The sequence below is a fragment of the Vipera berus genome, assembly GCF_964194415.1.
Source record: "Vipera berus genome assembly, chromosome: 2".
Classification (NCBI taxonomy): Eukaryota; Metazoa; Chordata; class Lepidosauria; order Squamata; family Viperidae; genus Vipera; species Vipera berus.
The window spans coordinates 285391966-285407960 of NC_138203.1; the positions used below are offsets into that span (position 1 = coordinate 285391966).

The 15995-nt window shown below is 42.1% G+C and overlaps 1 protein-coding gene across 1 annotated transcript; it reads right to left on the reverse strand.

The window, feature by feature from the left end:
* Positions 1–4096: 4096 nt before the first annotated feature.
* LOC308663049 (vomeronasal type-2 receptor 26-like) lies at positions 4097–15664 on the reverse strand (the record flags this gene model as incomplete). The annotated part of the gene is made up of 7 exons (XM_081319191.1): positions 4097–5004; positions 8566–8692; positions 9749–9844; positions 13624–14196; positions 14315–14446; positions 14596–14887; positions 15519–15664. The coding sequence occupies 7 exons, from the start codon at positions 15662–15664 to the stop codon at positions 4097–4099; spliced, it is 2274 nt and encodes a 757-aa protein (XP_081175317.1).
* Between the last annotated feature and the right edge of the window lie 331 nt (positions 15665–15995).

The following is a 15995-nucleotide window of genomic DNA, read 5'->3' on the forward strand; positions in this document are numbered from 1 at the left end:
TGATGATGATGATAATAATAATAATAATAATAATAATAATAATAATAATAATAATAATAATTGGAGGTTGCTCAGGCAGGAAACCCTGTACCATTTCAGACAAATAGTTGTCCAGTCTCTTCTTAAAACCTTCCAGCGTTGGAACATTCACAGCTTCTGGAAGCAGGTTATTCCACTGATTAATTGTTCAAACTGTTGGAAAATTTCTTCTTAGTTCTAGGTTGCTTCTCTCTTTGGTTAGTTTCCATCCATTGCTTCTTGTCCTGCCTTCAGGTACTTTGGAGAATAGCTTGACTCCCTCTTCTTTGCGGCAGCCCCTGAGATATTGGAACACTGCTATCATGTCTCCCCTCGTCCTTCTCTTCATTAAACTACACATACCCAATTCCAGCAACCATTCCTTATATGTTTTAGCCTCCAGTCCCCTGATCATCTTTGTTGCTCTTCTCTCTACTCTTTCTAGAGTCTCAACATCTTTTTTACATCATGGTGACCAAAACTGGATTCAGTATTCCAAGTGTGGCCTTAGCAAGGCATTATAAAGTGGTATTAACACTTCATGTGATCTTGATTCTATCCCTCTGTTAATGCAGCCCAGCACTGTGTTGGCTTGTTTGGCAGAAGTCCAATGGGGTTGAGACTTTTGGGACTTCTAAGGAAGGCTACTTTATAGGAGAGTCACTGTAGCAAAGAAGGCACTTTTGGATCATACTGTGTCCCACTCAAGCCCATGAAGACTAGGTGGTATGGCTATTAATACCATAGCCACCTGGTTCTGGGTTATTCCATCTTTAATCTTGGGTTAAAGTTCCTCAATGTGGAGGTCTTCAATGAGCAGGTGTCAGCTGTGGCCAGTAAGTCTTTCACACAGCTCAAAGTGGTGTAGTGGTTGTGCCTTGAGATTCTGCTCTAATGCCCACTCTCAATAAGGTATCATTCTGGGCTTCCTGTGGAGCTGATATCCTACCCTCATTTAGCTAGTGGAGCTGACATGTATAAGGACTCAGAAAGTATATATTTTCTGTCAGTAGTACCCTGCCTTCTGAAATGAGCTTCCTTTACAGATCTGGCAGCTCTCACCCTGATGGCATTCCAGAAGGCCTTAAAGTCCTGTCTTAAAGTCTCCTAACCCAGTGTTTCTCAACCTTAGTAACATTAAAATGTATGGACTTCAATTCCCCAAATTCCCAAGCTAGAATTAACATTGTTGTTGTTGTTGTTAGTTGCGAAGTCGTGTCCGACCCATCGCGACCCTATGGACAATGTTCCTCCAGGCCTTCCTGTCCTCTACCATCTTCTGGAGTCCATCTAAGCTCACGCCTACTGCTTCAGTGACTCCATCCAGCCACCTCATTCTCTGTCGTCCCCTTCTTCTATTGCCCTCAATCTTTCCCAGCATTAGGCTCTTCTCCAGTGAGTCCTTCCTTCTCATTAGGTGGCCAAAGTATTTGAGTTTTAGCTTCAGGATCTGGCCTTCTAAAGAGCAGTCAGGGTTGATCTCCTCTAGGACTGACCGGTTTGATCGCCTTGCAGTCCAAGGAACTCGCAGGAGTCTTCTCCAGCACCATAGTTCAAAGGCTTCAATTCTTTGGCACTCAGCCTTTCTCATGGTCCAGCTTTCACTGCCATACATTGTAACTGGGAAGACCATAGCCTTGTCTATACGCACTTTTGTTGACAGGGTGATGTCTCTGCTTTTTAGTGTGCTGTCTAGATTTGCCATGGCTTTCCTCCCAAGGAGCAAGCGTCTTTTAATTTCTTGGCTACAGTCCCCATCTGCAGTGATCTTGGAGCCCAGGAAAATAAAATCTGTCACTACCTCCATTTCTTCCCCATCTATTTGCCAGGAATTGAGAGGGCCAGATGCCATGATCTTGGTTTTCTTAATGCTTAGTTTCAACCCAAGTTTTGCACTCTCCTTCTTCACCCGTAACAAGAGGCTCTTTAGTTCTTCTTCACTTTCTGCCATTAGAGTGGTATCATCTGCATATCTTAGGTTGTTGATGTTTCTTCCGGCAATCTTAATTCCAACTTTTGATTCATCTAGCCCTGCCTTTCTTATGATGTGCTCTGCATATAAGTTAAATAGGCAAGGCGACAGTATACAGCCTTGCCGGACTCCTTTCCCAATTTTGAACCAATCAGTGGTTCCGTGTCCAGTTCTCACTGTTGCTTCTTGGCCCGCATATAGATTTCTCAAGAGACAAATAAGATGGTCTGGTATGCCCATCTCTTTAAGGACTTGCCAGAGTTTGTTATGATCCACACAATCAAAGGCTTTAGTATAGTCAATGAAGCAGAAGTAGATGTTTTTCTGGAACTCTCTAGCTTTCTCCATGATCCAGGTTGACAAAGACTATCTGAAGCCTTGGGCTAGGGTTTTTGGATTCCACTGCTGAATATTGATGGTATGTAATGATAGCCAAATCTGGCCCTACGTTCTGCCTTGTTTACCTTCCCAATAAGCAACCGAGTTGGAAGATCATTGAAAAGCAGTTTATTAGGGTACCCTGATCAAGTGGGATCTCTCTATGAAAACGCGAGAACTCTGAGACTCAAATTCCTTTTTATAGTTAACACAACAAAGAAAACTGAAAGAAGGAAGTTGGTTGGACAAGATAAGAGTAACCCCTCCTTGCACAGTAAATCAACTACAAAGCTTGTCTGAAGTTAGATAACCAGATGGCAGTTGACACTAAGAAACTTTTTCTTACCAGAAGATAGTTTCCAGGCATCCTTCTGTAAATTATCTTTTCAGTTTAGGAATGTTAAAAGCTATCTAATCAATCCATACAGCCATAGGATAAAAGTTTTGCTACATACCACTCTGTAATGAACCTGAACATTATTTTAAAAGAGAGAAAATATATCAATTTAAAATACAAAATAACTGTGTTAGTTAACAAATTACAAAATCCATTGCATGTGTCCCTCAATATTCAAAGTTGTCTGCCAGATTGACAGCTAAATTCACCATCTTGTTCTTTTCTTTTTTTAGTATGGTTCTCATTTTGTATGGTTTTGTTCTAGTTATCGTGTTGTGAACTGCCAAGAATCATTCTGGAGACAGCCAGTGTGAAATGTAAATGAATCTTTATCTGATTGGACTCTGAGTAAGCTCAGCCTGCCAGACCGGGTGGGATGAGCAGAATCTATGGAAACAGGCAGTTCCTGGATTATCTGGTTCTGTGACATGTAAGCTTTGAAAGAGCATAAACAGCTCTTTGAACTTCACCTGGAAACCTAGTGGGAGTCAATGCAGATCACACAACAGGGTGAATCTCAGTACAGTCCTTACTATGCACTCCACTGCTTTCTGGGATTGTTGATGCTTGTGAATGGTTTGCAAGTTCAGTCCCATGTAGAGTTTGTTGCATTAACATGTGCCTTAATGTGAGCAAAGCCTCTCAAACCAGGAAGGGGCACAACTGGCACTCAAGATGTAGTTGTGCAAAGGCCATCCTAGCCTTTTTAACCTGCTCCTCAAGCAGGAGCATCAGATTGTGTCCAGATTGTGCATCAGTGGTTCCTGGAAAAATACCCTTCTATCCAGTTATTGATGGAACAGTTCCAGAACCAAAACCCAGACAAGCTCAGTTCTTCTTGGGTTTAATCACAACCTGCCATCCCTATCCAGACCTTCACAATCTCCAGATACTAAGCACCTCTACAAAATCACTTGCAGAGTCCAAGGCAGAGATGTGCAACTGATTATAATGACAATAATGAGGATATCAAATCCCATGCTTATAGATGACCCCACCCAGTGGTTTGATGTATATGTTAAATACAGATGGTGTGGCAGGAAAGAGGCTACTGGGAACTTTGAGGTGAAGAGGAAAACGTTATGGGGCAAGGAGACTGCTATATTAGCAGCCATTACAACCCATCCTTGTGGACCAATTTCACAAACAGGGTCTCATGTATGAAAACATATTTATCATAAAGCAATCATCCAGCTGTTTTAATTAAAGAAAAATTAGAGTTGAAAAAAATGGACTTGGTGTTTTTTTATTTTTTTTAAAAAGAATGCTAAAGTGTCAAATGATATTTCTAGAATTAATAACTGATATTTTGGAGAACAGCTACCCAAAATTCACTTTACTGTTATTTTTGACATCACATGTTCTTTTGTATTCAGATCTGGCCTGAGGAAAATAATGTAGCATTTGGGGAAAAAGATAAAGCCCAGCAGGCCAGCACTGGAAGCTAAGATAGAGAAGACCTGGACAGCTACCATGTATTTCCCCTTGGTGCTCAGGTAGGTGGGCACAAATGACACCCAAACACTGCAGAAGACCAGCATGCTGAAGGTGATCAGCTTGGCTTCGTTGAAGGCTGCAGGAAGATTCCTGGCCAGGAAAGCCACCGTGAAGCAGATGGCAGCCAGGAAGCCCATGTAACCAAGGGCAGAGTAAAATATGGTGACAGACCCTTCATTGCATCGTAGGATGATCTCTTTGGATTGAGAATGCATGTCAGTGTCAGGGAATGGGGGATAGGTACCCAACCAAATGCTGCAGATGACAACTTGGATACCAGAACAACAAAGGATGAAGGAGTTGGCCAGGCTCTTCCCTAACCATCTCTGCACTTTATTCCCTGGTTTTGTGGCCAAGAAGGCTAACACCACTGTGACTGTTTTGGCCAAGACCGAAGAAATGGCAAATGAAAAGATTATGCTGAAAGCCATTTGTCGGAGAAGGCAGGTTGGTTTTGTTGGCCCTCCAATGAACAGGAAGGAGGTTAAGAAGGAAAGCAGGAGGGAAGCAAGGAGGATGTAGGAGAGGTCCCGATTGTTGGCTTTCACAATAGGTGATTCCAGGAATTTAAGGAAGATCCCTAAGACAAAGCCTGTGGTTAAAGATAGGAACAAGGCAATGGAAGCCAAGATGATTCCCACATTTTCCTTGTAAGAAAGGTAGTTTTCAATCTTGGGAATACAGTGAACTCGTTCGATGTTTGGATGTTGAACTAGTGGACATTTGGTGCATTTTTCTGCATCTGAAAAGAACAAGAGTAGGATCTCCCATTAAGCATGTTCTTTAAACAAATGTATTGATTGGGTGAAATTGTTCTTGTTATCCAGCTAGAAGATCTTAATTTTGCTTTTCTTTTGTTAATGTCACCATTTCATAATTGAAGATGGAGGAAGGGATGGGGGAAGGAAGGTGTCAAGTTTCCGATGGATGAGCTCTTCAAAGAACTCTGAGGCATTGTTTACCTTAAAAGTCTTTAATTAGAGCTTTATAACATTGGTAATACTTGGTTAAAGCCTGAATCTGGATTCTCCTCCCCTAAGCACAATAATATTAAAGCATTGTTCCCTCCTTTTGTTGCTGTCATAAATCACATTCTCCAATTAGTTTGAAGGGTAAGTTCTCCCTCCTTAGCTTATCCCCCAGTTCTTTTTGCCTCTTATTACATTCAACCTTGAAAATGCTCTGCTGCTATGTTATTATGTCTAACTAATCCCCCATCCATATTCTTCATTCCCCCTCGCTTTTTCATCTAACTTTAACTCTAAAGTGATATACAAGTAGAAATATAAAATAGCTTCTTCATCATCTTTTGTCAAAGCAAGAACATCCAATGTTAGCAGCATTGACAGAAGGAAGGAAGGAAGGAAGGAAGGAAGGAAGGAAGGAAGGAAGGAAGGAAGGAAGGAAGGAAGGAAGGAAGGAAGGAAGGAAGGAAGGAAGGCCCATTATTTATATTCCATATTAATGCTTCAGGAGACCCAGGAGACCCTAATAGAATCAAATTCAGGCATTGGATTATTTAGTACAGCTTCTATTAGCAGAAGTGGGGGGGACACCAATTTTGTCATGGAGCAAGAAATGTTAGATTAAGTTGACCTGTATATGAGTTGTGAAGGAGATCCTGTATTTTGTATAAACAACATGAGGGTTATCTTCTCATGACAAGAAGAAGAAGCTTTACTCAGTCCTGACTCATGATTTCTCCATCTCCTCCCCTCCTCATCTCCATTCAGTAGTCAGTCCATGAATCAAAAGGTAGATTTAGTTCATCAGGTCTAAATTTTGTTCCCTAAGCTGAATAGTGAATATTGTAAGGAAGATTAGAAAATGAAGAAGGGATAGAGAGATGTCACATCCAAAACAGTTCCCTGTTTCCTAGCTTCTCAGGAAATCTAAAGCCATGAATGTTGGTTACCCATTGAAATGGTTCCATTCAAAGTTGGAGAATTGTCTTTATGCCCTGGAAATAATAATAATAATAATAATAATAATAATAATAATAATAATAATAATAATAATAATAATAATAATAATAATAATAATAATTCATGGTACTAGTAATGGTATTTAAGGCCCTACATGGCAGGGGTCCGGAGTACCTTAGGGAACACCTGCTGCCGGTATCAACTTCCCTTCGCCATGTGCGTTCCCACAGAGAGGGCCTCCTCAGGGTGACACCGATCAGAGAATGTCGATTGGTGGGCCCCAGGGGGAGATCCTTCTCTGTAGGCGCCCCGGAGCTATGGAATCAGTTACCGGTTGAGCTCCGGATGGCGCCCGATCTTCGCTCCTTTCGTCGCGATCTAAAAACATTCTTATTCGAACAAGCCGGCCTGGCCTGATGGGGGATTGGTGGGGTTTTTTATTGTTGTTTTATTGGGGTTTTAATATTGTATTTACTGTTTTTAGTGGGCAGATATTTAATTCTTTTTTAATTTTTGTAACTTTGTATTTTTATTCTTGCCCTGTTCACCGCCCTGAGTCCTTCGGGAGAAGGGCGGTATATAAATATTATTAAAATAATAAATAAATAAAAATTAATAATAATAATAATAATAATAATAATAATAATAATGATGATGATGATGATGATGATGATGATGATGATGATGATTTATTTATTTATTTATTTAAATTTTTATACCGCCCTTCTCCCGAAGGACTCAGGGCGGTGAACAGGGCATATCATAAAACTACAAAAATACAAAAGTTAAAAAAGAATTAAATTATTGCCCACAGTAAAAACAATAAAAATATATATAAATATTAAAACCCTAAGTAATTCCCCATCAGGCCAGGCCAGCTTGTTCAAATAAATGGGTCTTTAACCCGCGCCGGAAGGAGCGGAGATCCGGTGCCATCCGGAGCTCAACCGGCAGCTGATTCCGCAAAGCTGGAGCGCCCACAGAGAAGGCCCTCCCCCTGGGGGCCACCAGCCGACATTCTCTGACTGGAGGCACCCTGAGGAGGCCCTCTCTGTGGGAACGCACGGGGCGGAGGGGAGTCGACGCCGGCAGCAGGTGGTCCCCGAGGTATTCCGGACCCATGCCATGAAGGGCTTTGTAGGTCATTACCAACACCTTGAACCTCACCCGGAAGACAACTGGTAACCAATGCAGCTCGCGGAGTAAAGGTGTAACATGGGAGTATCGGGAGACTCCCAGTACAACTCTCGCGGCTGCACTCTGTACCAGTTGGAGCCTCCGAGTGGTCTTCAAGGGTAGCCCCATGTAGAGAGCGTTGCAGTAATCAAGACGAGAGGTCACGAGCGCATGAGTGACCGTACGCAAGGCATCCCGGTCTAGATAGGGCCGCAATAATAAAGTTGGAAGGGATCTTGGAGGTCATCTAGTCCAACCCCCTGCTCAGGCAGGAAACCTTATACCATTTCAGGCAAATGGCTGGCCAGTCTCTTCTTAAAAACCTCCAGTGTTGGAGCATTCACCACCTCTGGAGGCAGGTTGTTCCACTGGTTAATTGTTCTAACTGTCAGGAAGTTTCTCCTTAGTTCTAGGTTGCTTCTCTCCTTGACTAGTTTCCATCCGTTGCTTCTTGTCCTGCTTTCAGGTGCTTTGGAGAACAGCCTGGCTCCCTCTTCTTTGTGGCAGCCCCTGAGATATTGGAACACTGCTATCATGTCACCCCTCACCCTTCTCTTCATTAAACTACAGATACCCAATTCCAGCATCCGTTCCCTATATGTTTTAGCCTCCAGTCCCCCAGTCATCTTTCTTGCTCTTCTCTGTACTCTTTCTAGAGTCTTGACATCTTTTTTACATCGTGGTGACCAAAACTGGATGCAGTATTCCAGGTGTGGCCTTACCAAAGCATTGTAAAGTGGTATTAGTACTTCACTTGATCTTGATTCTATCCCTCTGTTAATGCAACCTAACAGTGTTGGCTTTTTTGGCAGCTGCAGCACACTGCTGGCTCATATTTAAGTGATTGTCCACTAGATCCCTCTCACAGTTACTACTATCGAGCAAGGTACCACCTATACTATACCTGTGCATTTGAATGTTCATTATTCAGAGAAAGAAGATAAATAAAGTGAAATAGGGAGCATATTTGAGCATGACGAGCAGTGTCCAATCCCCATTCATCCAGTATCTTTTAATTTACTAGCCCAGTTTAAGTGCCAAGGTTATTTCTTATATTTTATGATGGAATAAATTATGTAAATTAAAATGATATGAACATTTAAAAGTCAATTTGAGAAAGGCTTGTCAAATATCCATTCATAAAAAAATGTTGTAGTATATAGTCTTCCCCAAATTCTGCCTATTTGTCTAGTGTCACCCACCTTCCATGGTGGAGATGGTTCCTTCTGCACAAGGAAGACAATCGTAGCAACAGATAGGCTTCCCTTCCTGAGCCACTTTCCTGAATCCAGGACAACAGCTCTCCACACACTTGGAAGGAGGCAGGGGCTGAGCAGAGAGAGGAAAAACATCCAGAATATAAATCATAAATTTATGTCCAGAAAGGATCAAAAGAGAAAGAGATGAGAACTTCCAGTTGAAGACCTACTTCTCCTATTTTTTTAAAAGGGAAATGGAGCTCATCAAACTGATTTGATTGAATGTTACTTCCCTTTTCATCTTTTCTTCTAAATTTCCCACAGACCACAATTTTTAGTTTAGAATTGGAATTTTTGTACTAAATTGCACAACCTAGAACTAAGGAGAAATTTCCTGATAGTTAGAACAATTAATCAGTGGAACAGCTTGCCTTCAGAGGTTGTGAATACTCCAACACCTGGAAGTTTTTAAGAAGACATTGGACAACCATTTGTCTGAAATGGTATAGGTTTTCCTGCCTGAGCAGGGAGTTGGACTAGAAGATCTCCAAGGTCCTACTACACATCCTCTTCACGACCTGTTTTCCTTGTTAACTTCTGGGAGGAGGCTTTGTGGTATCCATAGCAGAACATCCAGATTCAGCCATAGTTTCAGTCCATACAGCATTAACCTTGTGAACTCTCATGCTTCCTCTTTCTGTTATATATTCAAGATGGACAGTATTTAGTATTTATTTGTTATGTATAAATAGGGGTGTGGGTTTATACACACACACAAACAAACAAACGTGTTTGTGTGTGTGTGTGTGTGTGTGTGTGTGTCATATATATGTTTCACTTTGAGACTGGGCAACTAAATTTCATTTTTGATGTGTGCCGTTGTGCCCACAGTAAAAAAAATGACAATAAAGGTTATCTTATCTTCCAACTCTGTTATTCTGAGTATCTTGTCTCCTTAGGTGAACCTAGATGATCTTCAAAGCTATTCACTCCCTGCCCAAGGAATGCAATCCTGTTAGTAAGAGCTTCTGAAAGATGAAATGATTTTCCTCACATGGTTCAGCTCTTCCATCTTTGCAATAGCATTTGGGTGGACCCTCAACTTGAAATCCAGGGATTGTTGTCTTTGTAGACTCCCAAATTTCACTTGGTTGATAGACTTATTCCTAGAGTACACCCAACTTACAATCTCAAGGTCTGCTACCAGCTCTTCATTGTCATCCAGATACACCCCTTCGATGGAATTATTGTAGAACCTAGAACTTTGAAATAAGGTATGAAGCTGGAATGGAAGAGAATACAAGTATATTTAGGCAGGACTTTCAAAGGTGTATGACAAGACCATTTCAGAGTAGAAGGAGGACCTGCCTACAATTGAAGATCGGACTTTGAAAGTTTTGAACTTGGCAGAAATGGCTAAAATCTCGGCATATGTGAAAGATCACTCACAACAAAGATATATAGTGGAATGGAGAAGATGGATTGATTTTATTCAGAACAAATATGGGACTACAAAGTGTCATTTAGCATTTGAATAGTTATTAAAGGTAAAGGTAAAGGTTCCCCCGCACATGCGTGCTAGTCGTTTCCAACTCTAGGGGCCGGTGCTCATCTCCGTTTCATAGCCGAAGAGCCAGCGTTTGTCCGAGGACCTCTCTGTGGTCATGTGGCTGGCATGACTAGACGCCAAAGGCGCACGGAACGCTGTTACCTTTCCCACCATAGTGGTCCCTATTTTTCTACTTGCATTTTTACGTGCTTTCGAACTGCTAGGTGGGCAGAAGCTGGGACGAGTAACAGGCGCTCACTCTGTTACGCGGCACTCGGGATTCGACCCGCCAAACTGCCGACCTTCTGATCGACAAGCTCAGCGTCCTAACCCACTGAGCCACCGCGTCCCTTGTAGTTATTAGTTATTGTAATTAATTTAATTTAATTTAATTTAATAATATTTGTATACCGCCCTTCTCCCTGAGGACTCAGGGCGGTTCACAGGGCAGAATAAAATACTAAATACAAACATTAAAAAAAGATTAAATGGTTGCCCAAGTTAAAACAATTGGAATAGAATTCTAAAACACCAAGTTAAAATTAAGACACCAAAAATAAAAAACCCCACCAATCCCCATCAGGCTAGGCCGGCTTGTACAAATAGAAACGTCTTGAGATCGCGACGAAAGGAGCGAAGATCGGGCGCCATCCGGAGCTCTACCGGTAGCTGATTCCACAGCTCCGGAGCGCCCACAGAGAAGGATCTCCCCCTGGGGGCCACCAATCGGCATTCTCTGATCGGTGGCACCCTGAGGAGGCCCTCTCTGTGGGAACGCACAGGGCGCAGGGAGCTTGATGCCGGCAGCAGATGTTCCCTAAGGTAGTCCGGCCCCATGCCATGGAGGGCTTTAAACACCGTTACCAGTACCTTGAATCTCACCCGGAAGACAACTGGCAACCAATGCAGCTCACGGAGCAGAGGTGTAACGTGGGAGTATCGGGAGACTCCCAACACAACTCTCGCGGCTGCATTCTGTACCAGTTGGAGCTTCCGGGTGGTCCTCAAGGGCAGCCCCATGTAGAGAGCGTTGCAGTAGTCCAGACGAGAGGACACGAGCGCATGAGTGACCGTGCATAAATCATCCCGGCTAAGATAGGGCCGCAACTGGCGCACCAGGCGAACCTGGGCGAAGGCCCCCCTAGTCACAGCTCCTATATGGTCTTCCAAAGTGAGCCGTGAATCTAGGAGGACTCCCAAGTTGCGAGCCCTATCTAGAGGCTATGTTATTTTTATTTTCTATGGTTAAGGAGAGTCAAAGTGCGATAGGGTTTAAAGGGTAATTATAGTAATTAGAATATTTTACAGTAAGATTGTATGATGTAATACCCTGTATTCGGCTCTGGGAAGTCGGGGGGGGGTGTTGGGATGGGAGGGAAGGGGAGGGGTGTGGGGTAGATTGGGTACATGTTTCAAAAATGTATTTTAAAACTTTTCAATAAAGGAGCATTTCTGGAATGATGCAAGCTTTGTTTCTTGGCCTGTCCTACTTGGTGAACTCAAGCTGTCCAGGTTTTTCTCCCACGTTATACTAAAAGAATATTTGTCAGACTTCAACAATGCATTTGACAAAGTATACCACAACTTACAGTACTTCTTGGTTACATAGAGCAATATGAGATAGACAGTATCACCACTAGATGGATTCACAATTGGCTAATCATCTGGGGTCATCAGGTAGTACTCAATGGAACAACATAAGAAAGCAAGCAGTGGGATGCCCCAAGGTTCTGTCTTGGGCCTAATATTTTTCCTAAATTATCTAGTCAAGGGGATAGAAGGCAACTCATCAAATCTGCAGACAACACCATGTTGGTTGTTTCCCCCAACACAGTGTTGTCTGCAAATACTTTTAGAAGATAGGGTCAAGAACCAGAAGGATGTTGACAGAATTGAGCATTGGGCCCTATCCAACAAAATGCAGTTCAATGGTGATAAAAGTAAGGTCCTGCACTTAGACAGGAAAACTAAATGCATAGTTGGTACCTGGCTCAACAGTAGAAACATTGAGAGGGATCTAGATGTCCTAGTAGACCGCCATGTAAATATGAGCCAGCAGTGTGCTGCAGCTGCTGAAAAAGTCAGTGCAGTCCTAAGCTGCATCAATGTAAGGATTATCTCAAGATAATGAGACGTGATAGTACAGCTTTACACTATGAGCTCATACCTAGAATATTGGATCCAGTTCTTGTCACCACGATACAAAAAATATGTTCAGTTCCTGGAAAGCCTGCAGAGAAAATGCTAAAAAGTCTGGAGCCTAAATTATATAACAAACAATTGAGGAAGCTAGGTATATCTGCTACACAGAATAGAATAGAATAGAATAGAATAGACTAGAATAGAATAGAATAGAATAGAATAGAATAGAATAGAATAGAATAGAATAGAATAGAATAGAATAGAATAGAATAGAATAGAATGGAATGGAATGGAATGGAATGGAATGGAATGGAATGGAATGGAATGGAATGGAATGGAATGGAATGGAATGGAATGGAATGGAATGGAATGGAATAGAATAGAATAGAATAGAATAGAAGTTGGAAGGAATCTTGGAGGTCTTCTAGTCCAGCACCCTGCTCAAGCAGGAGATCCTATACCATTTCAGACAAGTGACTGTCTAGTCGCTTCTTAAAAGCCTCCATTGATGAAGCGCCCACAACTTCTGAAGGCAAGAATTAATTCGATTGCTTCTCTCTTTGATTAGTTTCCAACCATTTTTTCTTGTCCTGCTTTGGTAAGTAAGCTGACCCCTTCTTCTTTGTGGCAGCACTGACAGCTGTCTTCAGTATTTGAGAGGCTACCACAGGGAAGAGGGGCTTTGTTAGGTACACACCTGTCCAGCCACCTGATTGGCCCAGCCGCGCGGCGGGAATTCCGGGACACTGGGTTGGGTGACCAGGGGCTAGCGCGGGAAACCTTAGCCTGTGGTTGGCCAGCGCCAGGCACGCCGGGCATATAAATACTAGCGATCGGGCAGGTAAGGCCAGTTCGGCCACGTGTACCTGAATAAACAGTTAACAGCAGTCTGGCTCTGTGTGTTCACTCGCCCGACCGACCGGACACAACAGGCTTGACTTATTTTCTAAAGCACATGAGAACAGAACAAGAAGTAATGGGTGGAAGCTTGTCTAAGAGAGATACAATCTAGTTTTTTTCTGACAGTGAGTACAATTAATCAATGGAATAGCTTGCCCCCTGGGTTGTAGGTGGTCCATCACTAGAGGTTTTCAAAGATACACTGGACAACCATTTGACTAGGGTGGTATAAGGCACCTGCCTTGAGCAGGATGTTGGATTATAAGGTCCCTCTCCAGTCCTATGATTCTATGTTATCAAAATAGCAAAAGAAGAGTGAAGGAAAAGCAAAGGGGATAGAGATGGAAACTTGGCATAAAATGTCTACTTTTGTGTTCAAAATAAATGCATTTGTTAAATTAACTATTCAGTTCTTAGAATTGTAAAACTTCTATCCAACTTCAGGAGAGATACCTGTTGAAGTATCTCACCTGTGGGGTTTCGAATGGGGTTAGTGTTATCTTTGCAGTTTTAGTGTTCTTGTCACCTTTGCTTTTTGTTCTCTTTGATCTGGATAAATAGGCTGCATGTAAGGCCTGGGTCACAGACCAGATGGTGTTGTAAATGAAATAGTTGTCCAGAGACAAGATCTGATCCATCTTTTCTTTGGGCAGAGCCTCCAGTTCTTCTCTCTCTCTGCACCGTTTCCAGACTTTCACAGTGAAGGCATCCTTGGTGTACAAACACATAAAAGATTTCTCTACAAAGCGTTGCATGGCAGAGTAAAAGGGCAGAGACAAACCATGGCTTGCTGTTTGGTTTGCTTTCATAAGAAAGGAAAAAATGCTATGGATGCTCTGAGTGAACCCCATGTCCTTCAAATATAAGGATACATCACGCAGGATTGTTGTTATCAGGATTTTCCCTGTGAAAGGTTCCTTAAAGTATTTAAGTAGCTGATGTGTAATCATTACTCCCATGCCAGCTGAATGAGACTCTGCACCATAAAGAAAGACATTTACTTGTCTCCAATTTCGGTATGGTTCAGGATCTATCACTACTCTCTATAATTGTGGAAAAGGCTTGGGCTATAACAGGACAAATTCCATTCCTTATTAGCATGGAGGTCAATGTCCTCATGAATCTCTGTCCATTCTCAGTGTCTGGAGCCATCAAACCTACCAAGGTCCACTTGAAATGGAGGAGTAGCTGGACCATCCCTGGGTACTGGACTCCTTCAGCAGGGAGCATCGGGTAGAAGAAAGGAAAGCGAGTTTTATCCCTCAGAATCTGGAAAGCAAAACTGTAACTGATCTGAAAGGAATGAAAGATGGCAACATTTTAGATAGGAAAAGCAAAATTCAATTCCTCCCATACCCATAATAAAACTCTCTTTTCATTTATGGTAGAGGATATCCAATTTAAAGTTGCATGACTGAAAACTGCCTCCCCAAGAAAGACACCTGGGGGATTTTGTAGGTGCCCAACATGCTCGAAATCTGGGTGGAGATGTCAGTGTCAGCCCCTTCGAGAACAGCCACTGTGTTTCTCTGCCTTCCACATCTGTAGTTGGGAATATTGGTCTCCCCTTCTGAAAGCAGGTCCAGCAAAGCCTCTGAAGTGATTTGTGTACTGAAATAATTTTCATAAATATTATAACCCAGAGTGATGTTGGGTAAGAGACTGGAATCCTGATTTATCTCCTGGATGGCAAAAAGGAAGGATAGCATTTTCCAGTACTCTGTCATCAGTGTCCTGGAAATATAAATACATTAGAACATTTTATTTAACATTGTTAAACAATATTACTAATATACTGAAGCCCAAGAATTCATTTCTCTGAATGAATTATCCTAAAAATATTAACATGTCCATACTCAGATACATAGAAACACATGAATTCAATTAGCAGCTGAGATTCTTAACAAAGCCAATATTTTATCAATTTCTCTACATGTTTTAATTTTGAACACCCTGGAATGGAGACATATTTTATATTGAAATCATTATAATCATACGGCACCTGGCATCAATGCATACACTTTTGGAAAGAAAGACTAAATACATTCAGCTCTGTGATTTCTGAAGATTATCTGTGAATTTAGATCCAGATAAAAGAATCTGGAGGTTATCTCTTTTTCTTTTTTTAACACGGGGGAAACATACAGCATCCCTATGTTTTTCCGTCTATCTTGATCTCTTTCTGGGACAAGGGAAGAGTAGAAGGAGTCATCACCTTCATTTTTCCATCCCCAGTGTAGCTCTGATCAAAGGATGTTAAAGCCATTGAGATGTGAATGAACGTTAGCAAAAGTAGGAGATCAAGAGGACAATCCCTGATAAGATAGGAGGGTGCCTGTAATACAGTGCAGGAAGAGTGACTTACCCAGATAACTGACTTGAAGGACTTGTATGGAAACGTAAAAGCTGAAACCTACTGTTGGTTGCAGAGATGATGCCCCCAACTGAAATGTCTCCTGGCCTGTAATAATTCTGTAGGCCCAGCCCACCCTGTTCAGAGTCAGGAGGCATTTAGCTTGGAGCATCCCCCAGATTGCCTATGGCCACAAAAGCAAAAGAAGCAACAACACAATTTGTATTTTTGACTGAGCCTCCAGCACTATGTCATCTTTGAACAAAGAATACAAGGAAAAGTAGAAGAAAGCCAAGCCTTCTTCTGAGACAGAAGTTTCCTTAACCAGCTAATAAAGTCTTGCAAAGGGTTCACATCTCAAGGAGAGGGGACTAAATGCAGCTCGTCGTTATTCTAAAAGACCTCCCAGCACTCTCTTTCTCCAGACCCAGTTATGTATTCATATCTTTCCAATGGCATGAGCTGAACAAAACATCATTGTGGTATTGA